At 34.1% G+C, this 25,992-nt stretch overlaps 1 protein-coding gene across 2 annotated transcripts in view; it reads right to left on the bottom strand.

The window, feature by feature from the left end:
* Window positions 1–7,201: 7,201 nt before the first annotated feature.
* The window catches only part of LOC141508432 (polycomb protein EED), a 33,338-nt gene continuing 14,547 nt past the window's right edge, over window positions 7,202–25,992 (bottom strand). The window contains exons 5-12 of one of the 2 annotated variants that reach the window (XM_074217058.1): window positions 22,438–22,563; window positions 21,862–21,943; window positions 16,351–16,442; window positions 12,000–12,133; window positions 9,855–9,960; window positions 8,706–8,864; window positions 7,978–8,051; window positions 7,202–7,605 (exon numbers count right to left, since the gene is read on the bottom strand). In XM_074217058.1, the coding sequence (XP_074073159.1) occupies window positions 7,479–7,605; window positions 7,978–8,051; window positions 8,706–8,864; window positions 9,855–9,960; window positions 12,000–12,133; window positions 16,351–16,442; window positions 21,862–21,943; window positions 22,438–22,563 (900 nt within the window). In that variant the 3' untranslated portion in view covers window positions 7,202–7,478. Of the gene's footprint in view, window positions 7,606–7,977; window positions 8,052–8,705; window positions 8,865–9,854; window positions 9,961–11,999; window positions 12,134–16,350; window positions 16,443–21,861; window positions 21,944–22,437; window positions 22,564–25,992 lie in introns of those variants that run through there. The other variant, XM_074217059.1, reaches the window with a different exon arrangement.

Below are 25,992 nucleotides of genomic sequence, written 5' to 3'. Positions count from 1 at the left end.
ATTTCATTTTATTAAGTAGGGAAAATTTTCATGATTTTATTATATATAAAAGGAACAGCAAGTTGTACAGTTTGCAGTGTTACATATTTTATGCATATGTTTTACATCCTGAATTCACAGACTTTTCCAGGATGTAAAAATGAAGAGGAGAGGAGAGGGTTTATAATACAAGGGCTCATGTCTCTAACCTAACCCAACTCAAGGAGGACCTGAAGCTTGCAGTTTCATATGCCTTTTTAAATTGTAGTGTGCTATAAAAATGCTTCTTTCGTCCCATAAATTAAAAGTACAATAAATAAAAATTAAAAATATAAAGTGTTTCAACATGGGAAACAGACCTGTCAATTAATACTAGGGATAGTAACAACATAAAACCTTTTTTTCTTTTTAAGTTAAAGAGATCAAAGGGTCAGACAACTATATGAAATAAGTCATGATAAAGAGAAACTAGAACTATTCAACTCATTTTCTCTAACTTTTATATTTATATATTTATCTTTTATAAAATAAAAATAATCAACAGAAAATTGAAACCCAAAACAATTCCCTAATACCCTTGGTGAGTTGATTGCAGGATAAACCAAGATACTGAGTTTTGAAATAAATGGCAGGTATAGTTAATGAATTAGTCAGTTGAGTGAGTGATCTTTGAAAAATTATAGAGAAGTTCCAGAAAACTGGAGAAAGGCAGATCTTTGAATTTTTTAAAAAGTTAACAAAAATTTATTGAATATTTTTAATGTGTTAGGCATAGTGCTGAGCACTAAAATAAACGAATTCAGGCAAAAAGAAAGACATATCCTACAATGAAGAAGTTTACCTTTTAATTAAGTTAGAAAACAGTAAAGAAAGCCAGCAAGGGATTGGAGGGGCTAAAAGTACTTTGGCGGTGGCGGCGGCTGGGGCTCTTTCTCCCAGGAAGTTTCCAGAAGGAGGGTCTTGACAACTTTGCCGGCGAGCTACATTGTAACACCTATTGTAACACCCTGGAAGAGAGTCCAAAGTGCATCCTTGGGGGAATGAAGCCCATCCCACTTGAAATGGTTCTGGGAAGCATCAGCCAAGTGGGAGAAAGGAACGAAAAGGCAGAGCCTACTTAAAATGTATGAAGTCCAAAGCCCCAGTGAGCTCTCTAGGTAGAGAGGTTCCTGAGCCATTTATGGGGAAAGTCAGGAGGAATGTGCTGCCTTGGATGGGAAAAAAAGGGAAGAGGACAGAGGTTGGTCAGTGAGTTTGGTTTTTAATTCCTAGAAAAATTCTAGATCCTTTTATTAAAGGGGAAGTTTGTTAGAATCTATAAAAGGAAATGTTGCTCACTAAAAAACAGAATGATTAAAAAAAAATCATGCCAGAATAACCTTATATTTTTTACAATTAGACTAGTAGATTAGAGGAAACCTTTAATAGAATGCCTAAATTTAAGATTTTTTCTTCCACTACCCCTATTCTCTTTGATTTTTTAAAATTTTATTTATTCAAGGCATTGGGCTTAAGGTCACACAACTAGGCGATCTGAGGTTGCATTTGAACTCGGGTCCTCCTGATTCCAGGGTTGGTGCCCCTCTCTGATTTTCTTGACATTGTTGAACACATACTCATTGGTAATCTATTCTCCCTTGGTTCCTATTTTAAAAGTTTAACAAGGGGCAGCTAGGTGGCACAATGGATAGAGCACCAGCCCTAGAGTCAGGACTTATATCAAATCCACTCTTAAGACACTTAATATTTATTAGCTGTGTGACCTTAGGCAAGTGACTTAACCCCATTTCCTTGCCAAAAAAAAAAAAAAGAAAATTAACACTTCTCCCAACATGGTTGCCTTCTTTGTCTCTTTCAGTGTTTTCTCATCTTTCTATCAATCCTTAGAAGTGGGGTCTCTCTGCAGAGGAGCCCTCCCTTGGCACTCTTTACCCCAGTCAATATTGATTTCATAGTCTTCCATTTACCATTTCAAGATATTAACTAAATTCTGAACTTCACTAACATCCTCCCTAAGCTCTAGAACCACATTTCCAAATACTTATACATGGCACTGGAAACTTAAAAACTTAGTGAGTCCTAAAAGTGGATTCCAAAATGCCTGTTTCCCATGGTTCAAAGTTTGCTGTCCAGTACTTAATCCTTTCTGCTGCCTCCTCCCTTTTGAAAAGGGAAAGAACTGAATTATTTCCAAGTCTCAACTATTTCCTCCCTAAAAAGATGTTAGAACAGAGGTGTCAAGTACATGGTCCATTGGTTCCATGGCATTCCTGATTGCTCCAGAAGATTAAAATGTAATTGGGAAATAATTAACAAAATAAATAAAAATTCAATAAAATATATTACATTTTAAAACTAAGTTTTTTTCTTTGAAGTTTTGATTGTAATAATTTGTCTACTGCTATGCATACTAAAAAGAATAATTTTCTACTTTCACATATCATTATTAGTGTTCATTTTGGAGGGGGCAGAGAAGTGATAGGTGGGAGTAGGGAGGCAAAGAAGTGATATGAGAAAATATTTGGTGGTCAGAGGAAGGAAGCTCTGGTAAAGTGGTTAGAAGAGCAACAATAGGAGGGAAGCAGTTTGGCATGTGAAGCAGAAACTGGAGATGCTTGTCACACATAGAGGGCAAAGGTGAGCACCTTACAATTATATGAACAAAATGGTAAAACAATCCTGGCTAAATAGTGCTAGAAGTCTTGCTCAAAACCAAGTTCTTATCTTTGGAAAATTGTAGGGGTGGCTAGGTGGTGCAGTGGATACAGCACTGGCCTTGGAGTCAGGAGTACCTGAGTTCAAATCCAACCTCAGACACTTAATAATTACCTAGTCATGTGGCCTTGGGCAAGCTACTTAACCCCATTCCCTTGAAAAATCTAAAAAAAAAGAAATGTGTGAAAATTGTATCCATCCTTAGTGGACAGTGGAAGAAAATGTTCATGAAGAATTTTATGGTTTTTTTGTTTTTAGAAATTGAAGAACTATTAGTCAAATGTAGAAATGTCATTTTTCCTTTGCATGACAGCTGTTGTGATGCTGCAAATTATGTTTTCATTGGACAAAGTGCCTTGTAACATATTAAAGTCTTCATTATATTGTCCATTCCTGTGCATGGGGTTTGATCCTCAGGTGAAGCCCTGGGTTTAAGACAAAATTTCACTCAAGTTGGTGAAGTACCATGTGGCAAACAATCTTACTGGAATTCATATGGAAACTAGGCAATCAATCAATCAACAAACATTTATAAAGCGCCTATGTTCCAGAAAAGTGCGTAAGCCCCAGAGATACAAAAAGAGACAAAAAGACATTCCCCAACCTCAAGCTCATAATCTAATGGGGAAAACAAAGTACAAACATATAATATCTAAAGCAAGTTATATTTAGGATAAATAAGGAACAATTAACGAGGGGAGGGGGAAGAGAAGGTGCTACAATTAAGAGGGATTGAGGAAGAAATCCTGTAGATGGAATTTTAGCTGAGATTTAAAGAAAACTAGTAGTCTGAGTGGAGGAAAGAACATGTTACAGGCATGTAGTCAGAGAAAATACACAGAGCTGCAAGAGATGGAATCTTATTCATGGGACAGCAAGGAGACCAATGTCCCTGGATCAAAGAGTTTGTGGCCAGGAATAAGTTATAAGAAGACTAGAAAGGGGAAAGTGACTAGATTATGAAAGGCTAGGAATGCCTAATGATGCTGAGTTCCCCAACAGTAGAAGGGAGAAATGACTCAGTCATTGGAAAATGCCAGAACAAAAAGAAATTAAGTCGTAGAGCTTTGTTTTTCACGTTTTCACTTTTTTTTTTTTAAGGCAATGGGGTTAAGTGATCTGCCCAAGGACACAGAGCTAGGCAATTATTAAGTGTCTGAAGACAATTATGAACTCAGGTCCTCCTGACTCCATGGCCAGTGCTCTATCCACTGTACCACCTAGCTGCCCCATATTTTTATATTTCTAAACAGTGAAAATGAACATGCTGTTGCTGTCCTCCTTTTTCTGAGTTTTGACATACCCATTCTTCCTACAGTGTTTGACATGGAGTAAATGCTTGATAAATGACTTTTTCATTCATTCTTCCAATTTGTTCATTCTTTCATAGAATCTTGCATAATTTTGATATATACATGGGAAAAACCTTGTTGGAAGTGTTAAGCATTTTGCTCTAACAAATTGTTTATATGTATATATTATATATACACATATATGTATATATGTGTGTACATATGTATATTTTAAAATGCTTTCAGAGATGTCAATCTCAAACGGAAACTGAGACAACAAAATGTGTATAAGGATACTCATGGACTACATGTTGACTTAGGAAACCAGCTATTAACTATGTTTTACCATCTTTATTTTTTAAAAATATTTCCCAATTATATTTTAGCTTGGTACTAGGCACTGAATCTTGTAAGCCACCATGCCCCTCCCCTTATAACTGTTCTTTATCTCATCTCACATCAGATTCCTCCACTTTCTTTCACTGACATAGATAGTTCTCCTTGCCAAGGCAAATTCCAAGCCATATACAAGTGATCAGGTTTTCTGGAGTAGATTACCTATTGTCTTCACTCTCACCTTCACTATCTTCTGGCTGTTTCCTTGTTATCTGTACACCTGTACACACATATTCATACTAGGTATTTTTCCTCCCAGTATATCACCTTTTTTACAGTTTGAAAATACTATTTTGATATTTTCACTTCCCTTCCTCTCTCAACTCTAAAATCTGGCTTTAAACCTTGTTTAGATTATACTGTTATTTCCCAAATTATCAATCATCTCTCAACTGTTGTTTCTCAATTCACATCCTTCTTGACTTCTTTGTAACTTCTGAGTCCATCACCCTCTTCTACAAGATGAGACTGGCTTCTCTTTACGCTTTTGTGACACTACTTCCTCAAAATTTTCCTACCCAGATTTTTTGCTGGATCTTTACGCAGGTTGAACCCACCAAGAGGCATGTTACCATGTTTCCTCTCCCCATCCCCCACTCCCATTTTACTTCAATAGTTCTGTTAAATCTGACTTAAAAGTTCTTCATAACCTGGTTCCTTTCTTTTTTGTCTACACACATTATCTACAATTTCAGTCACATGTTAGTGACCCTAGCTAGACCTTGCTCAAGACACTCCCATTTTTTTAACTACTTTCCTTTTTTTTGGATTGTCCCCTATATCTGGAATGCTGTTATTTCATCCCTTAAAGTCTCAGAAAAAAAGTTCACCTTCACTAAGTTTTTTGTTTTAATTCTAAGTATTACCTCGTTTATCCTGCATAAAATTTTTTTTAAGGTTTTTGCAAGGCAAATGGGGTTAAGTGACTTGCCCAAGGCCATGCAGTTAGGTAATTATTAAGTGTCTGAGACCGGATTTGAACCCAGGTACTCCTGCCTCCAGGGCCGGTGCTTTATCCACTGCGCCACCTAGCCACCCCATAAAATTTATTTCTATACATTTGCACACTATCTCCCTTATTAGAATGAGCTCCTCGAGGCCTGCTTGTATCTTTGCTTTGTTTCCTAGCACTCTGAACATTGAAGGGTACCTTTGTAATGGCTTAAAAATGACTGAATAGGAAAAAAGTATGTTTAGGTCAGTATGACTCCAAAAGAGATACCATTGGTATCTGGAAAAGAAGAATGGGGCCAGGTGTCAAAGTTCTTTAAATGACAGAGGAGCTTATATTTGATTCCAGTGGGAAAAAGGAGCCACCCTTGGAGATTGCTGAATGGGGAGAGGGGAGAGGAAGGGAAGAAAAATGGAAAATTCATGAGGAGACCAATACTTTATAGGACTGTTACTGGAGAGGACTGGTCTGTAAGAAATATTGTGAAGTTAGAAATAACAAGATTTGGAAAGTAATTAGATATAATAGTTGAGGGTGTTGTATTTTTTCTTATGAAACACCAAAACACAAAGACTGAGGACCAAGAAACAACATTTTAAAAATCAAATTGAAATGATGCGTAATTATCTAAAATACTTTATTGTTAACAAATTTAACAATATAATTTTCACTGCCATTTATCATTTTAAAAGGCATAAAATTTAAAAGATTAGAGATATACTTTTGAAAATTTTACATCCTTCAAAGTAAATTTTTACATAATAAAATAAATTTCTCCTAACTTTCATTATAGAAATCAGAGATGTGCTCTTTGGGGAAAAAGCCTGGTCTACAAGATGTACAGTCTACAAGATGTACTGTAAAGAATGCTGTGAAGGTAAGAGGGCAGGAGTTCAAAATTTGGTCTTTCCTCTTATTAGTGAGTATAAAACTTCAGACAAGTCACCTGACCTGTACTCATCTGTAAAATTATGAAACTGGAGCAGATGACCTCTAAGTTCTCTTCTTGTGCAAACTGTAATATACTAAAAGAAAAACTTCACATTATGCAGAAAACCTTTTAAAAGGTACTAAAAATTATTTTCCTAGACAAATAGCAAAAAATGAATACCAAGTAGTTATGACTACTTTTAACACTACAGCTTAACAGAAAAAGAGAAATATGTTGTCATCAGCAGAACAACTTGAGTGGACTTGATTGTTACAGACATTCCATCTTCCATATTCTTGAATAGATTAATACTACAATTCCTGTGCTCCTAAGCACTCTGTAGGAGCTGCTAGCCTTTAGAAATAAATGTCAATTGTTTATATAAAAATGGAGAAAAGGGGGGGAAAAAAACTAAAACCAGTTAAGCATTCTTCAGGAACTCGGACTTGTAACTGTCCTTTTCTGCTTCTCAACTATGTGTCATATTTAAGCATTTTATCATAGCTTATTACTGCTTTACTGAACAAGGCTCACCTCAACAAGATTATCAATTCCTAAAGGGATGTCATGCATATCATAGCACACTCCACAGCTATGTGACACTTTTCTTTTTTTCAGTTCCCATTCTTCCACCCAGGATGAGATACATACTAGGTAAATATTTAAATTTTTTCTTCTAATACAGCTAAAATTTTAGTCCTATGATTTATATATTAAGAGAAATCCTTTTGACAAGCCATAATTAATAAACATATGCTATTATGGATAGAATTTCTTTCAATAAAGTACACAGCATTTATTCAAGTGTTAAGATCAAAATTACACTCAAAATTCATTTTGAAATGTAAAAGGGTCATTTAACTTTAATTTTTAGATAACTGCAACTTTATAAGAATTATCATAAAATAACAGAGTATAACTGTTAAATGCTGTAGAATATCTTTCAAGCACAATGAAAAATGAAAATGGACTCAATACAGAGAGCTTTACAAAAATAAATTTTTATTAAAAGCTGTAGAGTCTGAGCAGGAAGACAGTACAAAGAATGTAAACAATGTAAACATTACTACGTTCAGCTCAGGCTGATTGTACACTGGAAGAAGGCAACACAATTCTAAATGTTAGCGATGCTCTAGGTGCTTTTACTAGCAAGACACAGTAGAAGATTATATTGTACACAGAAATTTTCTACTTTTAATTAAGAAAAAGTAATTTATCGAAGTCTATCCCAGCGCCAAATGCTAGCATCATCACAAACAGCTATAAGAATACTGCTATCCCTGCTAAAACTGGTTTGTCTAATGGCAGCAACACATTTTGGATGAGTAAGTGTTGTACATCTGTGGGGGGAAAAAACAAAAACCATGAGTATAGCTTAAAACAGCACACAAAATACTGGTAGTAGCAATTATCATCTTCTCTATATAAAAACTCCAAAATGAACAAATGTTTTACAATAAAGTTACTGAGTTAGACAAACCACTTAATTTTAAGATAATATTATTTACTTTCACAGTTGAAAACTAATTTTTCCATAAAACTTAAGGGAAATCATCCATTTCAATTAATCTATCAATATTGCTTTAATTTAATAATGTCCATCTAAGGAATCAAACATAAAAGGTTTGTTAAAACAATATACCATTTCCTGCTTCCTAAATTGCCAGAGAGATGGGAATAGGAGACCTGAGGAGAAATTTATGAATACTCACTTGGCTTTATGAGGGTCTTCTACTTCTAAATCCCAAACATAAAGTTTGCCAACTTGATTGCCCAATGCAAGCATCTAAAGAAATAAGTATAAATATATTCTATAAATAGAAACTTTTGGATATAAAGCATGCCTGAAAATCATAAAAAGCAGACAATTTATACTTTTCTATTGAAAAAATAATCAGCACCCTTCTGTAATTCTATTCAGAATAATCTGAAAAGCATTACTTGGACTGCATGTATTATAGTTCATGTTAAAAGAATGGTAGCAAAAATTATCTAAAGTGATTCTTTCAAACTAGTGAAAGATATTTCAGGGTAATTTGCTGCCAACAATTCTTAACAAACTTTTATTCTGTTTAAATAGCTAACATGTTTCCCACCGTCTCCTCTCCTCTACTATTTCCTTTCATCTTTAAGAATTTTTCAGGCAAAGGACAGAAAACTGCTGAAGAATAACCCTTTAATCTTCAGACATAATAGCTGAGTAACAGGGGTTATTTGGAACAAAACAATACCCAACTGCCAATTTCACTTGTAATAAGCACTGCAGATGTTATGTAAACCCACAGAGTCAGTACCAAATATCCTCTGTAAGTAAAGAATGGAAATCAATCCACATACCCACATGGACATTCTAAAATAGACCAGAGGCACAATAAAATAAAAATTTCACTACAATTTTCTAAATATAAATCACTTTAAAAGTATGAAAACAAAGTGTTACCTTCTGCCAGAAATCCATTGAAAACCTCATGTACCAAATATCACATTGACTATAATCAAATCGCCCAAGAATAGTAACATTTGATTCACTAGGTTTAATTTTATCTATCTCATCTTCCATTTTGCCAGGTTTCCAGCACACAATGGCATTTTCACAAGACTGAAAAACAGAAAGATGATAAAAGAAAAAAATTAAAAACAGGGTCTTGTTTTGTTCCCCCAATTATTACCCTAGCTAAATTTACAGAACTGTAAAATTTTATGACTGAAAGGGAACTTAAAATTAATTCAACCTCCTACCAAGGGCAAGAATTCCCTTTATATTTAAAAAAAGACTGAAGTAGGAGATAAAGAAATTAACTGATTTTGAAGTTCCATCATATTTAAGATATAACTCATACCTCACATCATCTGTGGACACTTTTCAAAGCTCTAATTTCTGATAGAAAGTACAAGTTAATGATGATTCAATAGTCTGTTTTGAGACTTTGATAATTCTCCAAAGTCAAATAGCTACAGCTTTTAAAAATACCAAATGGTCTCTTTTTTAATGAAATAAACTATAAATTTTGATAACAACTAAATGGATTCAGAAGAAAGACTTTTCATAGTTCTTAGAGAAAACAGTTACACTTTCTGATTTCATTTTGAAACTCATTAATATCCACAATTATACTACTGGCATACCTTTTTCATGATCTTTTACATTAATTCATCATATTTTTAAGACTACTTAAAATAGTTGAGATTGATTTCAAAATAGAAGGGTTATCAGGGTTGAGAATAATTAAAACTTCAACACTTTGTTTAATATTTTCTAAAATAATTTTGCAAGTTTAAAAAATACTCAAGACTCCTGGGACAAATAGGTAAAAAAGAATAAAAGAAGCCCAGCAGAATAATTTCTAACACCACTAACAATCGTCAAGATTAGTTAAAATGTACGATTATTCTTTGCAAAATCAAATATTTTCCCTTGGTTAAATAAACTCCCTATTTTCTGGCAAAGAAAGAAAAAAAGGGCATTGAGAATTTGGAAATTGTTCCAAAATTTGTCAAGATTTATAATAAAACTAATTTTTTCAAGTGGTGAACTCCCTAGGAGCCCCAACACACACAAAGAAATACAGCTTAACAACAGCTACTATACCTTGGAAAGTATCAGATCTCCTAACCATCGCACACAATCGACATAATTCCTATGTATGTCTCTGGTTGAAAAGTCAGGGAAATGAACTTTCTGAGAAATAAATGGCCTGCAGGAAGAATGGATATGTCAAAACTCAAAAAAGGAGAACAGCAGTGGCACATTCATTTTCACTATTCAGAAATTAAAAGTGTGAAAAATAAAACACAAGAGGGTTGTTAAATCTCTCTTTGTTCTGACATTCTCCAATGGCTGAGTTCTTCCTATCTTATAATGATGGGGAGCTAAGTCACATTATATTCCTGATCAGTTTTAATATTCTTCCTTCAATTTAATATGTTTGAAACCAAGAATGTACCTGGAAAGATGGCAAATTCTTTTTTTCTTCTATTTAAACCTAGTTTTAAAGTGCACTAAAACCTTTGGGACAGTCTGTTTAATTATAGATGTTAATAGCTAAAAATTTAGTTTCAGTTTTTTGAACAGACTGAGATTTTGAATAATTGCAATAAATGAATCCCAGTCAGATATTACAAATCCAAATGTAACTATTCCAAATAACTACTTCATTTTAGAAAACCATAAAGAAAGTATCAATTCCCCAAAGCTATTTTTATGCTACTTTAGATTAATGTAAGCAAACAAAGAGTAGAATTTAAATTAGCACAGAGGGGAAGGCATTTTGCCATATATTTTAAAATCAAAAAAAGGCTGAAGTTTGGCTTTTTTTTTCTTTAAACAATAGAAACTACTATTTTTTGCTGCTAACTAGCTGTGTACAATTGTAACTCATTTCACCTCTATGAGTTGTAGTTTCTTTATCTGTAAATGTCTAATGTCGTATCTAGTTCAGTGATTCCACAACTTTTAGCTTTGATACCGTGTCAAGATTAAAGGCCAAGTCTATCTTTACAGTACATTATATTATGAGTTGTCATAATCAAAAATAGTTTTGGTATTTGTCAAGTTAAATTAAATGCCTTTTTTGGCAAGTAAATAGAGGATTTAACTCTTAAGGTGTTCAATGAAAAATGACCCTAACTAGAAAAATGAGCACACAATTTTAAGGGACAGTAATTTTTCTTTTATTTCCAGAAATATTTGTTAATAATATTACCAGGTTAATTAATTAGGTAGATGTTGCCAGGTACTCTTCCATTCTTTGGTTCTGCATTAAGCAAAGTTAGAGTAATTCTTTAGGCCACTAAGGAACTGAGACCAGCACAAACTGACTCAATCATTCTTTAAGATTTCTAGTTCTTAGGAAGATATTAATGTGAAAATTTAATTTATATAGTAGAGATTATATATATATATATATATATATATATATATATATATATATACTCTTTACAATGGAAGAGTCACAACTTTTTAAGAAGTTTTAACAAAGGTTTAAAGAAAAGTCAAGAACTCATCTGACTTCCAATAGAATCTCTTCTGTTTTGTATTTGATTCAATTTTTTATAAGAACGGGAGATTATATGACAAAAGGCAATGACATTTGTTAGAAATTGAGACTTAAATATGAAAATCATGGACTATTTTTTTAAATAATGTTTTGTGTGGCACATGATTTACACTAAGCATGTGCTGAAATGAAGAGAAAATTTTTTTAAAGGAGTACTGGAAAAATATTTTGGAAGTTATTTTGAACTATATCCAACATGGGTGTCCAAAATCTTTACATGCTAAAATTAAAAGTTTAAATAATAGTTTTTCCTCAGACCATTGTTGAGCAGAACTTGAGATTTTATTGACCATGTAATTGAAGATACTTTTAAGTTTCTGAATTGCCATTTACTGTCTCCTATTTCTCCATAGTAAATAAAATATGGTAATATGAAGAGTTTTTTGTCCTTTATTAAAAACATCTAAGGACAGAGATCTAAGCATGATATCTAATTAAACAAAAATTTTTAATCATGAAAACAAATGACAAATTGAAAATGGATGAAAAACATGAAATAAATCAGATTATACAAATTAACCATTAATAAATTATTTTAAAAACTCACTTTCCAAATTTAATTTTTGAAGGGTTAAAAATGATTTTGTAAAAAGTAATAGCTATCACCCATACTTATAATTATCTGTTTTGCATGGGAAGGATTTTATTTCTTCTTAAATAAAGGTCACAAATGTTACCTGTTAGTTTTATTTGGGTTATAATCATAAGAATCCTTAATTGCATTCATCATTCTTTTTGAATTGATCCTCCAGAGTTTGAGAGAATGATCCATTCCACAGGACATTATTTTTTCACCAAGAAGATCATAATCCTATACAGTAAACAGTTTAAATAAAGAAAATAAGTTACAGTACCAAGTTATGCCAGCCAATTATCTAAATCTACCTGATGTTATCCAAAATAATATCAACTTAATATAAATTGTATTCCCATGGCTAATTTTGTAGGATCTTTTTCCAATTTAGTCACAGATTACAGATATGCCCATTAAGTGGGTCTTTCAACCTTTGCTTGAAGCTAATATATACCTTTTTGAACTTCTGTCCCCTGGGGCCAAGCAAAACAAGTCCAATCATGATTCTTCTCAAAAGACCTTCAAATACCTACACCTAGTTATGAAGCATCCCCAATATTTTCTTATCCCTAGGCTAATTATTAAAAATTCAATTATTACTTCAACTAACCCAAGAAAAGCCCTTCACCTTCCTGTTTGCTCTCCTGTGTAGACTCTCATGCATTTTCTTCACCTCAGATGCAGTCATACTAAGTTCAGCAGGCATTTCTCCTCAGTTCCTGGCAGCTATTCCTCTCTTAATGCAGTCCATAATACCATTAGCTTTAGTGTGTATGAAATCACACTAATGACTCTTTGGGAGCTTGCAATCTTTCAAAACCCACTCAATCTTTTTTTAGACAAAGTACTGCCTAGTCATGATTTTTTTTTATCTTAATGTAAACTTCTACATTTATCACTTTCAACTTAATTTATTACGTTCAGGACATTTTAAATCCGTTAAAATGTTTTGGAAACAACGGTATCTGGGAAGCAAACATTTATTAAGTGACTAATATATGCCAGGCACTATGCTTAGCTCATTACAAATATTATCTCATTTGTCCTCTCAACAACCATGGAAGGTAAGTGCCACTATTATTCTCATTTTACAATTGAGGAAACTGAGGGAGACAGATGGTATCAGGCCCAATATGAACTTGGGTACTCCTTACAGCAGTCTATTCATTGAAATATGTCAGCAGATAAGAATATATACTTAAGTTATCACTTCTAGCTTTGTGTCACCTTCAATATACCAAGGCATTAATAAAAGTATAAAACAGAATAATGTCAGATCTGTGGGACATGAGATATTCCTCTGAGTTTACTCAAACCATAAATTTGCCAAGTCCCAGTCACTTAACTAGCCACCTAGCTCACATATTGTGCTTTTTTAAATGACAGAAGAATAAAGTACTAGGCAAATTTTATCTGTAGCTCATCCTGAACAATTTAGTGATGAAATCGTTTTAGTGTTGCGTGGGCTGTTCTCTTAATGAATAAACAAGACTAATTCTTTGTGATCAGCATTTCCTTTTCTAGATATTCACCCAAGTCTCTTTATTACTTAATTTTAAATAAACTAAATTATAAACCAAAACTTTCTCATGTGACAGGCATCTTTTACAGAAGTTAGTAAAAAATGAATTTTCATTCATTTCTATGTGATGTTATATGAAACTCTTACAAATTACAGAGAACTGTGCACTTAAAAAGGCAAGGTCAATGCTTAACTCTGAATAGCAAGAAAGAAGGTTGACTGATTGATATTCGTCCTTCATTCTGGAAGAAAAACCATGACATCAGGGGAGTTGATGCCATGACAAAGCACATGAATTGGACTTGAGTGAGGGGGGTTGTTCTAAGTCACCAGTCTCACTTTCTCCTACAGAGTCACTAGGGTCCAGTGGACAGAGAGGACTCAGGATAACTGGAGATGGTTCTGGATGTCAGGCAAATCAGGATTAAGTGACTTGCCTAAGGTCACATAGCTAGTTAGTAAGTGGCACATGTCTGAGGCTGGATTCAAACTCCCATCCTCCTGCTTCCAAGGCCAGTGCTCTATCCTAACCACCCTTAGAAAGAAGGTACAAACAAACACAAAACATCCCAAATAAAACTTTAAAAAACTACAAACTCAACCTTCCATTTTCTTCCCCATTAAAGTTTTTTTGAAGTCATGTAAAAAATTAAATTGACTGATATGACTCAACTATTTTGCATTTCTTTCTCACTGTGGATAGAGATGCTAAAAAGATGTCAAATGATGAGAAAACTATATTCATGAGCAATAGGTCTGTGATTATTTTATTTCTAGCAATCTGCTATGACCTCAAAACTTTTACTGTTGAGATAAATGGGGGAAATTATCACAGGTCAATAGTTAAAATATTTGCTTTCTGATATACAGACAAGGTATCTGAAATCCATTAATGATTAAATACTACTATAGAAAAAGCATTGTCTATAAAAAAGACATTAATAGGTATCAACGCCAAAAGAACAACCAAATCAATGCTAAATGCTATATTTAAAGATATTAAAACAATAGTTCTTCCCAATGTGTTTAATAGGAATTTCAATTCGGAATCATTTCCTAACCAAAAAGGAAAAAAAAAAGAATTTCCTATTAATAAGGATACATTAAAAAATACAGTTTTGTGTCTGTTTAAGACTACTGCAAACATACTGACAAACCATGTTTTAGAAATGACAAACCATTTGTTTTAGAACTGAGTCTCCTGTCTCTTAACTCAGTTTAAAACCAAGTAACTTAGAAGTTTGAGATCTGAAAATTTGCAATTTCCTTTTATTCCATTCATTTAATCATATAACCTTTTTAATTTTAAAATATTAAGTGATGTGACTTGTACTCAATGTACAGGATGCCTAAGTTGATAAACTGTAAAAACAAGAGAAAAGCCTTAACACCTTACTTCTTTTTTGTTTAAAAAAACCTTTAAATAATATCTCTCAAAATAAATCTAAAATTCAATAGGGTCATGTATACATAGCTTTAAAAATATACATAAACTGCTTTAAAAAAATGCACCAAGTTCATTGACTTTATTTGCTAGTTGCAGCAGTGAAGAAAGCATGCCAAAAACTTATTAGACCTGCTCATACTGTCTATGAAGCTCAGCTATCTACACGAAGTTGTCCCAGGCGGCAGTTTACAATTTCAATAACACAAAAGAATTGTCAATGCCAAAACCAACTTTTAATAATCCTGGTACTTCAGAAAGTCTGTTTAAAGCATCATGAAAAATGAACTTTCTGCTGCTATAAAATAACTATTTCTTTAAAGAATACTATTTCCTTAATTAAAGGCAGAAGAATTCTTAATAGGATAACATTCAGAGAAATCTCAAAGTATTTACTTAAAATAAGACATTTTAATACTCAGAGAAAAACAAAGCCGAGTGTTCCTTTTGAGAAGAGTAATTTCATAATCTATGTTAAAGAATAAATCCTATGAGATAAATCAAGGACTACTGAAATCCAAGAACCTAAAACTTTAATTCACAATTGGCTGCTTTGTTTCTAAGCATTTTACTTAGGAAAATCAATACCATCAAGGTAATTCTTCCTTAGCTGGTAGTGCTAAATTTATGATCCTTGATTTAGAGTACAAGCTTGAGTTCCTTCATGTTGAGACAACTTCACAGTTCTGTTGCCACTTACAAAAATCCAGCTGTTTTTCATATAAGCATTTTGGATTAGATAAATTTTTAGCTACCACAGGAATTCTACCACAAAGTGATCAAAATTAAGTTCAAAATCAAAATTAAGTTTGTTAAAAGTGAAATCCATTTAGCATCTATTACAATAATTAGAGAACAGCACCATATACACTTTTGAGAGATTGGAAGCTATTATATTATGTCGAGACATATAATTCACGAAGAATGGAAACAGCATCTTTTTGCAACACAAAATAGCAAACATGGTATTTTCTAAATTATTTAAATTCAATTTTTTGAGATAAAGATACCTTCAGAGGGAATTCCCTCTGAAGAAGCTTCTTCAATCCTCAGTGACCCTTGCTGTAGAATTGATAGTTTTAGAAAGCTGTTTGAGGCACTGAGAAGTGAAGTAACTTGCCCAGGCTTAAGGCCAGAATGTGGTAGAAGCAAAAAATGAACTGAAGTCTTGTGGACTTCTCCATCCATTAGGTCTATTCTATAACCTCATTTGAGAAGATAAAAATAAGTAAGATTCATTAGGTAACCTATGAATTTCTTTTTTTGTTTTCCTTCACTATTCTCTCAAGATTTATCTTAAGGTAAATGAAGAAGAAATTCTACAACTACTTGCTTCATTTCACCAACAAGATTAAAATATATATTTGGATAAGTGAAATGATAGGCTGAAAGGCTCTACCATAGAAATCGCAAGCAAAGCTATCAGTGATAATTATTGACAAATAAATCTCAAATTAACAAATTACTGCCCTAAGGTTTTCTACTTACAGCACTTAAAACTTCATCTCTGTGCCCTTCAACACCTCCAAATATTGCAACCAGTGTGTCTGTTTGGATGTTCCACAGTCTTAAAGCATGATCTAGTATAAATACAAAAAATTTAAGATTAATCTTTAACATTTATTGTTTTGGTCTTTCAAATCTATCCCACCTAATGACAGGTAAGAAAATCTTATGGTAATTATCAAAATGATTTAGAGTTGTACTAGGTTTTCTTTGTACAATTAAAGACTACTTGAAGAATGGAAGATTCTTCCAAAACTGTAAGATCAAAAAACTACCTAAATTTATAAAATAACACTCCTTTTCAATTTTTTTTAACAGTGTCATCATAAATCCTGATGAATCTGAATAAATTTCATTATAAGATCAATTTGAGATCAAAAGTTTATTTTAAAGAAAATTATTAACAGCTCAATTGTTTGAGGTATAAAGGGAAGAATAAAGATAAAATCATATCTTTGAGATATAATTTTTAAAATTTTTATTAATTGAAGGCAATGAGTTATCCAAAGTCACACAGCTAGGCAATTATTAAGTGTCTGCACCTGAATTTGAACTCAGGTCCTCCTGACTCCAGGGTTGGTGCTCTATCCACCATGCCTACTAGCTGCCAAGTCATGAAATTTTTAATGCTCGTAGCTTGTAATAACTTTTCCCCAACAAATTAAATGGGGATGTGCCCTTGGTATGTTAGAAGATATCATGGTTAGCCATTTTATTAGAAAATACTAAAAAAAATATTTATACTTCTTGACATTAGACATTCTTCTTCACACCATTAGGCTCATCCTAAGAAACAGATGGAAATAAGCAGTGTAAGAAATCCATATAGCAAGCTGAAATTATGAATGACACAGGTCCTATTATACATAGCTTTGAAGTATACTGCTCTTCATATTCTAAAATCTAAAACTTGCCATTTCAAATTCTTCAAATGTTTCATTTTCTTTTAACATGTATGCAAAAAAATATATAAGTATGCTCAAAAAAAGCCAATCAGGGAATTTCAAGTATATCTTTAATAGCAATAATGTTCAACAATGTGTATAAACAGATAATTCTTATGCATCACCAGACTTTTAAAAATAACATTTTGGCAAAATAGCATTAATGGCAAACTTTTAGAATATTCCATTCAATTGCAACTCACTTTGAAAACTTACTTTGATAAATATTTTCTTTACCTTAACATGTATAAATGACAAAAAAAAAAGCTGAGTTGAAAAGTTGTGCTAATTAAAGCAAGTTAATTAAAACATGATCTGTTACACATGGAAGTTCATTTGGGCCCAGGTACTCTTGCCTGTTCCACTCATCACTGCCAAGAGGGGAGGTGATGAAAAAAGTATTTCTACTCCTCTTACTTCTCAGAGGTGGTGACATGTGACACATTTAGGAACTGGAGGATCATAAAGGGATAAGGTATGAAACATGCAAGCATGCTTCAAATACATATATGTACTTTACATTAAAACATTTCTGAAAAAAAGTGCTTATAAATTGATTCATTTAAAATTCATTAGGGCATTTCTTTGCAAACTCTTTTTAACCTGAAGCACAGTTGGAGAATGGCCCTATTAAAAAATTATACTAGGCCATGGCCACAGAAAAGGAGAGAAAGTGGAATGAAAATACACACCAGTACAGAGTCTATGAGTATAAGTGACTCAATTATTTTAGGGAAGCAAAGATTTCCCATCACCAACTTCAATGAACCCAAGGCGAGTTTGAATGTATTCAGACTTAGCAGAAGAGACATGGATCAATGGGAGGGAAACATGCAGATATAATCTCCTTAAAAGCACAGTGTGCTAGAACTACATATAATTTACTGTCTAATGACACTTCATAGAAAATCTTTAATAAATCTATGATTTTGGGCAGAGCCAAGATGGTGACAAGGGATTGAGTCTTAGGAGCTCTCTGATAAAACTCATCAGCTAAGGACTCTAAACTTTCGAGAGACAGAACCCACAAGTGAGGCAGTTCTCCTACTCAAGGTAACCTGGAAAAGAGCAGAAAGGCTCTGCTCCCTGGGATCGGAGAGGCGGCCTGCCAGAGGGGTGGCCCGCCAGAGCCAAAGAACTTCAGCCTCCCGGAGGCAGCCCCCGGGCGCTGGGAGAGTCTCCAGAGCTGCACCCTGAGGAGCACCAGGCACAAAGTGGGGGAACAGCGGGGGACCTCTGCCAGAGTGAGCACCTGAAGCCCAGCCCTCAGGAAACAGAAGCAGGCGGAACTGGTAAGCAAGAGCCTCCAGGGCATGACCCCATTGAGTTGAGGGAGGGGAGTGAAGAGAGACTGCAGAGCTCTGTCCTCTGCCCGGAACATGACTCTGGGGCTCTGACCACATTCAGATTCTGATCCCAGTCTAGGCCCCCCCCATAAAACAGCAGCCCCCCCCCACCTCAGCCCCGTGGGAGAGGGGGGCACTTATGGTCATTCACAGAGCAGGAGGGAGGACAGAGCCTCACACACTGAGACCCTTGTGGGAGTGTCCCAAAAGCTCAGGAAGCACCCCCAAACCAGGCCCAGGCTGGGAAAATGAGCAAGCAGAGGAACAAAAAGAAGACTACTGAGAAATATTTTGCAAATGAGCCCAAGAAGGATCAAAATATTCGGTCTGAAGATGAGGAAGCACAAGCTCCTGCATCTAAAGACTCCAAGAAAAACAGAAATTGGGCTCAGACTATGACAGAGCTCAAAAAAGACTTTGAAAATCAAATGAGGGAGTTAGAAGAAAAACTGGGAAAAGAAAGGAGAGAGATGCAGGAAAAACATGAAAATGAAGTCAGCAGCTTAGCCAAGGAAATAAAAAAAATGCTGAAGAAAATAGCATGCTAAAAACCAGCTTAGGTCAAATGGATAAAACAGTTCAAAAAGTTATTGAGGAGAAAAATGCTTTAAAAAGCAAAATTGGCCAGATGGAAAAAGAGATAAGAAAACTCTCTGAGGAGAACAAATCCTTCAGACAAAGAATAGAATTCAGGGAGATTGATGAATTTACCAGAAATCAGGAATCGATACTCCAAAACAAAGAAAATGAAAAATTAGAAGAAAATGTGAAACATCTCATTGAAAAAAACAACTGATATGAAAACAGACTTAGGAAAGATAATTTAAAAATTATTGGAATACCTGAAAGTCATGATCAGGAAAAGAGCCTTGACATCATTTTCAAAGAATTACTACAGGAAAATTGCCCTGATATTCTAGAAGCAGAGGGCAAAATAGAAATGGAGAGAATCCACCGATCCCCCTGAGAAAGAGATCCCAAAAAACCAACCCCTAGGAATATTATAGCCAAGTTCCAGAATTCCCAAGTCAAAGAGAAAATATTACAAGCAGCCAGAAGGACAGTTCAAATATCGTGGAGCTGCAGTCAGGATCACACAGGACTTAGCAGCAGCTACATTGGAAGCTCTTAGGGCTTGGAATACAATATACCGGAAGGCAAAAGAGCTTAGAATGCAGCCAAGAATGAACTACCCAGCAAGGCTGAACGTCCTCTTCCAGGGAAAAAGATGGACTTTCAATGAACCAGGGGAATTTCACATGTTCCTTTTGGAATGGCCAGAGCTGAATAGAAGGTTTGATCTTCAGATACAGGACTCAGGTGAAGCATGGAGATTGGAGGAGGGGGGGAATATGAGGGACTTAATGAGGATGAACTGCATGTATTCCTGCATAGAAAAATAACACTGATAATACTCATATGAACCTTCTCAGTTAATAGAGCAGGTAGACAGCTTTTATAGTTGAAGCACCGGAGAAAGCTGAATTTGAAGATAAAATATGGTGTAAAACTAGAGTCAATAGAAAAAAAAGGTAAATGGAATGGGAGAAAGAAAAAGGAGAGGGGGAATAGGCCAAGATATTTCACATAAAATTTTTTTTATTACAACGAGCTATTGCAATATGGAAGGGGGGAGGCAAGGGGGAATGAGGGAACCTTTGCTCTCATCAGAGATGGCTAGGAGAGAAAACAGCATATATACTCAATGGGGTATAGACATCTGGAGTAAGAAGGGGGGAGCAGGGGGAAGGGGGGGTGTGTGAATAAAGCAGGAGAGGATGGACCATGGGGGGACAGTGGTCAGATATAACACATTTTCTTTTTTCTTGCAAGGGGTTGGGATTGGAAGGCCTGCCCAGGACCATAGGGCCAGGTGGACTCTGGGCCTAAGGGGTGGTATGGGGGCTCAGGGCTTCTTGGCCCCAGGACCAGGGATCTGTCTGCTGAGCCAGTCAACGACCCTACAGCAGAGTCAGAGTGAAAGGAGAGAGAAAATATAGTACATGGTAGTGGAGAAATAAGAAAGGAGGGAGCTGCAATCAGCAATGGCAACGGTGGAAAAATATGGAAGTAACTTTTGTGATGGAGTTATCATAAATAATGAGATCCACCCATGACAGAGTTGTTGGTGTTGGAACAAAGACTCAAGCACATTTTTTGTTATTATTATTTGGGGGAGGGTGCAGGGCAAGTGGGGCTGGATGGCCTGCCTAGGGCCACATAGCAGGGTGATCTTTGGGTGTCTGGAGCTGGATTTGGACCCAGGTGCTCCTGGCTCAAGGGCCAATGCTCTGTCTGCCACCCAGCCACCCCTACTATTATTACTATTTTATTTTATTTTGGGTCTTTTTTTCCCTTTTTTTTTTGGTTTTTGCAGGGCAGCGGGGATCAGGTGGCTTGCATGTCACACGGCTGGGTGATTGTTGGGTTTACGAGGCTGGATATGACCTCGGGTGCTCGTGGCTCCAGGGCTGGTGCTTCGTCCATTGTACCACCTGGCCATACCTACAATTATTAGTATTTTTTTTTTAATTTTAATTTTTTTTCTCTCCCCTTTACTTTTTTCGCCCAAGCAAGTCTATCTATATTCATGGGGTAGGAGGGGTATTTTGTTTACTTGTAAACAAGAATATTTTATTAATGTAAAAAAACATTTGTACAAAATGAGAATAAAAATAAATTTAAAAAAAAAGAAAGGAAAAAATAAATCTATGATTTTGTAAAACAAGATCATACTATTTTAGCATTTTAGAAAATACATATTTCATAAATATGAATTAGATCACATTAATGATATCAAAAAGATTACAACTATATATAAAATTAAAGAATGAAAAGAATCTTTGGTTTCCTGGTTTGTAAAATATGCTTTTAAACTAGGTGTAACATGCTATTGATGACATTCTTCAAATTATTAAAATAATTCACAATATCAGTCCCCTCTTATCTTTTACTGAATCCCCTGACACTGTTAACTTCATTTACTTCAGTAAAATGCCATAAGTAACTGTCTTCTTTTCAGAACTTACTTTAGTTTGACATTTCATCTATACTTATGTTTTTATTCCTTACTGCTTTAACATTTCTAAGATTTTTCAGTATAACTTTCAGTATAATTCTTGCTTAACTCTTAACTAAAAGGAAAGAAGAGCATGACTTCATTCACATATAAGTAGTCTTAAAGAAAGAGTTGCTTGTCTTACCTTTGCTTACTGAGAGGAGAAGATTTGGATCTCTTGGATGAAATTTCAGTTCATTAATAGCATTTCCATGGCCAACATAGTGCTAAAATAAAATTTAAAGATAAAGTTAATATCCCTAAGACAAATATTATTTGACAAAAATGGAAATCAATTTCATAAATGGGTCCTATGTGAACCTTTCAAAATCTATGTCCAAGTATTTAAAACTGAGATGAGCACAAAGAGTTAAAAAATCTGGGAGGTCAAGGAGAAGGAAATTAAAAAACCAAAAAAAATCCCTCTTCCTTCCTCTTTCCTTTTTTCTAGTATACTTTATCCAGACATTACAAAAATATAAGACTTAAAAAATGGAACTCACATGTATTTTTATCCAAACACATGTACAATACTTTCACTTTAAGTCTGTCTGCTAAATGCAGTTTTAAATAACTTTAGGGCTAGGAACTCTTAAGAAAGTATAATCATTTTACCTAATACCAAAATTCAAAATTTCACTAGCTACAAATTCCTCATGACAAAGCTCCAATGACATACATTCAAAGAAAGTAAATCAGTGGTCTTAACCTGAAAACTTACCTTGATGCACTGCATTGTTATGGGATTAATTATCCTAATTATGCCTCTGGATCCAGCCACAGCTAGAAGAGGATGGCTTGTATTGCTATCATAAGTCCACGCACAAGTATAAAAGTTTTCATCAGCCTAAGAAAAAGTACTGTTAAGGAACACAAATATAAAAAAAAATTTCTAAACACTCATTTCATTCTCTGTGAAAGATGTATTACTTAACATTCTATAATTTGATTCAAATATTCTGAAACTGCCTCTGAAAAGTACTAAACTCTTACTGAGTGAAAAATAATTCTTCTCCTATGTTGTAGTCATTAAAAATACAGACAATTTTTTCCTCTTTGTATTCCTGATTCAAACTAAGAATCTAATCACTTAAAATTCCTTTTCTTCAGTAAAATAAGAATCTGAATTACACACATGATTGAAAAATCATTCAATTATAAAATGCTACATTCAGAAGGGTGGGATTCAGTAATTACAGAGATTTCCAACTTCACTGGGCAGCTTACATGGTCTCAGGGTACATTATGTAGTCCTTTGCTCAAACATCTAAATAAGATTTAGAAAGTAATAGTTCAAATAGAAAATAATTGAATTTGAAGTCAGAGGATGTGGGTTTAAATCTTGGTTCTACCATTTATTTCATGTTATCTTCAACAAGTTATTTTAAAATCATCTCTGGTCTGTTTCCTTATTTGTAAAATGGAGGACTAGATAACACTACAGTTTCTTCTATTCTTTCTTTTATTTATGTATTTATTTATGTATTTCTGGTTTTTAAACATGCAGAATACATCACAGAACTCTCAAAACCAGAAATACAACTATATCTTGAGGTTCCTTCAGACCCTAATTCTGTGATTTTTTTGTACTGATTTTAGAAAAAGAATTTTATTAAATAAAATATGATGACAAAAACATATTCCTAGGCTATACCAGATCTCAAACTACACTACAAAGCAAAATAAACACAGTTTAGTAGTATGGTTCAATAAATCCAAAGGGCTCAGTTATTAGGAAATGAATTCACTTGATAAAAATTGCTGAATTCAGAATTACTATAAATATTAACAATATTAAATACTTAAATATGAGAAATAATGCAAACTTTTCACAATATGATACAAAGAATCATAGTAATGAACAAGCAATCATCTAGTATCATAACTTCATTCTGAGGAAAGTGGATTTTTTTTTTAGGTTTTTGCAAGGCAATGGGGTTAAGTGGCTTGCCCAAGATCACACAGCTAGGTAATTATTAAGTTTCTGAGGCCGCATTTGAACTCAGGTACTCCTGACTCCAGGGTTGATGCTCTAACCACTGCACCACCCACAGCCACCCCAGAAAGCAGATTTTTGATGTAGAGATTCCCATACGCTAAGAATACAGGATAAGAACCAAAGCTCAGGCAAGTAATGGAGACAATGGGTAACTCTGGGCAAAAAGAAAAGACCCCTGCCTTTAGAAATGAGAAGACCCAGCATGAGCAAAGGAAGCGCCCAGGACACTTCTACTGGTTCAAACCTGTAGCTCTCCCTGTTCTTCCACATTATGTTATTGATGCTTATCATTCTGCCAACCCTGAAAGAATAAGTTGATAACTATTTAAGGGTTTGTTTTCTAGGGATGGTTTTTGATAGAAATGATGAACAATTTAGAAGATAATAGATGCAAGAAAAGAACTTTCAATAGCTGAGCAACTACCTTTTGCTTTGTCACAAATCAATGGCTCTTCTGATAGCCTATGAGATACTATTTTGATACCATAAGCAAAAAAAGATGGTTAAATCATTGCTAAAATGAATGCACACATTCTTCAGTTCATGTCACAATGACTTTTCTTAAATAGAATAACTTTATAGAGGCTTATAGGAAAGAATTTTACTAAATTATTATATGCATATTTTACATTAAAAAAACAGGAAAAAAGGACATTATCCTTACTCTAAAATTTTCATGAAAACAACCATATAGTATTATTATCTTTTAAACATTAATCCAGATGTAATGAAGAAAATCTTTCCAAAATAAATTATTTTTAAATGATGAAATTCAAGGGAAAAAAATCCTTCACAAAGTCCTACTATGATTCCTCATTATGGTATAGTAGAGAGCATGAATTCTTTAAAACTTTACTAGTGTAGCACAAGCATGGCAAGTCTAATTACATTGAAAATGATTTGAGTAAGGTACTGGGAGTAGACTAAGCTTGTTTCTGAGGAACAATCTAGCATAGTACAGAGAAGTTTATTTCAATTAGGCAGGGCACTTGACAGTTATATTATTGGCTGTGGCAGACTATGAAACAAAGGAAAACTACAAAGTGATTAGCACTACCAGCTAAGGAAGAATACCTTGATGCTATTGATTTTAGCAGTTCTGTGAAGTCTCAATCCATTTCTGCAACAATGGTAGCAGTGGAGCAAGAGAAATGCTAAGAATCATAGTTCTGAGAACATCTATAAAAATTCCCTATGCTGGTAACATTAAATATGAAATTCTTGTCCAACAAACAAATGAATATGCATCTGGAATAACAGAATCATAATAATTTTTAATATTACCACTATGAAGGGAATAAGGTTAAAATCAATAAAATCAATAAAAGATGTTAAATTGGTTAAAAAAAAGAGAGAAGTTGCAGCTAAAAAGAGGACGCCTCCTTCAAAATTCCATTAATTGTGATAATCAACAATCTATCAAACATGTACAAAAACATAGTAAGAACTTCTTTCATTGATAAACTCATTTGAAGAAACTTGCTCTCCAGCTACTCCAGATGTTTGTGACAGCAAATTAATTTCTTTCTCCTTTTCCATTTTATTTTGCATTTATCTTGAATGTACTGATTTATTTATGTAGTCTCCCTCACTAGAATCTAAGCTCTACAAAACCAATGCAACCAAGAATGCAGAAAAGTTGGGAAACAATTTTCATAGTAGTATTTCTCAAAAAAGACTCATTTCTAAAATATATAAAGTTGAGTCAACCATATAAGAATACAAGTCATTCCCCAATTGATAGTCAAACAATACGAACAGGTAATTTTCAGATGAAGAAATTAAAAACTATTTATAATCATATGAAAAAATATTCTAAATCACTATTGATTAGAGAAATGCAAATTAAAACCACTTGAGGTAACACTTCATATCTATCAGATTGGTCAACATGATAAAAAAGGAAAATGATCAATGTCAAAGGGGATATGGGAAAACTAATAGTTGGTGGAATTGTGAACTGATCCAAACATTCTGGAGAACAATTTAGAAATATGTTCAAAGGGTAATAAAACCGCAAACTCCTTTGATCCAGCAATACCACTATACTCTAGGTCTGTATCCCAAAGAGATCACAAAAAAGGGGGAAAGATCCTCATATACAGGTATATTAATAGCAGCTCTTTTTGTAGTGGCAAAGAATTGGAAATTTAGAGGATGCTCATCAATTGGAGAATGACCAAAAAAATTTTGATGGAGTACTACTGTTCTATAAGAAACCACGAGCAGGCAGGCTTCAGAAAATCCTGGAAAGACTTTAATGATCCAAAGTTGAAT

This window comes from Macrotis lagotis, chromosome 1 (genome assembly GCF_037893015.1).
Source record: "Macrotis lagotis isolate mMagLag1 chromosome 1, bilby.v1.9.chrom.fasta, whole genome shotgun sequence".
NCBI lineage: Eukaryota > Metazoa > Chordata > Mammalia > Peramelemorphia > Peramelidae > Macrotis > Macrotis lagotis.
This window is presented reverse-complemented; position numbering and strand designations above follow the sequence as displayed.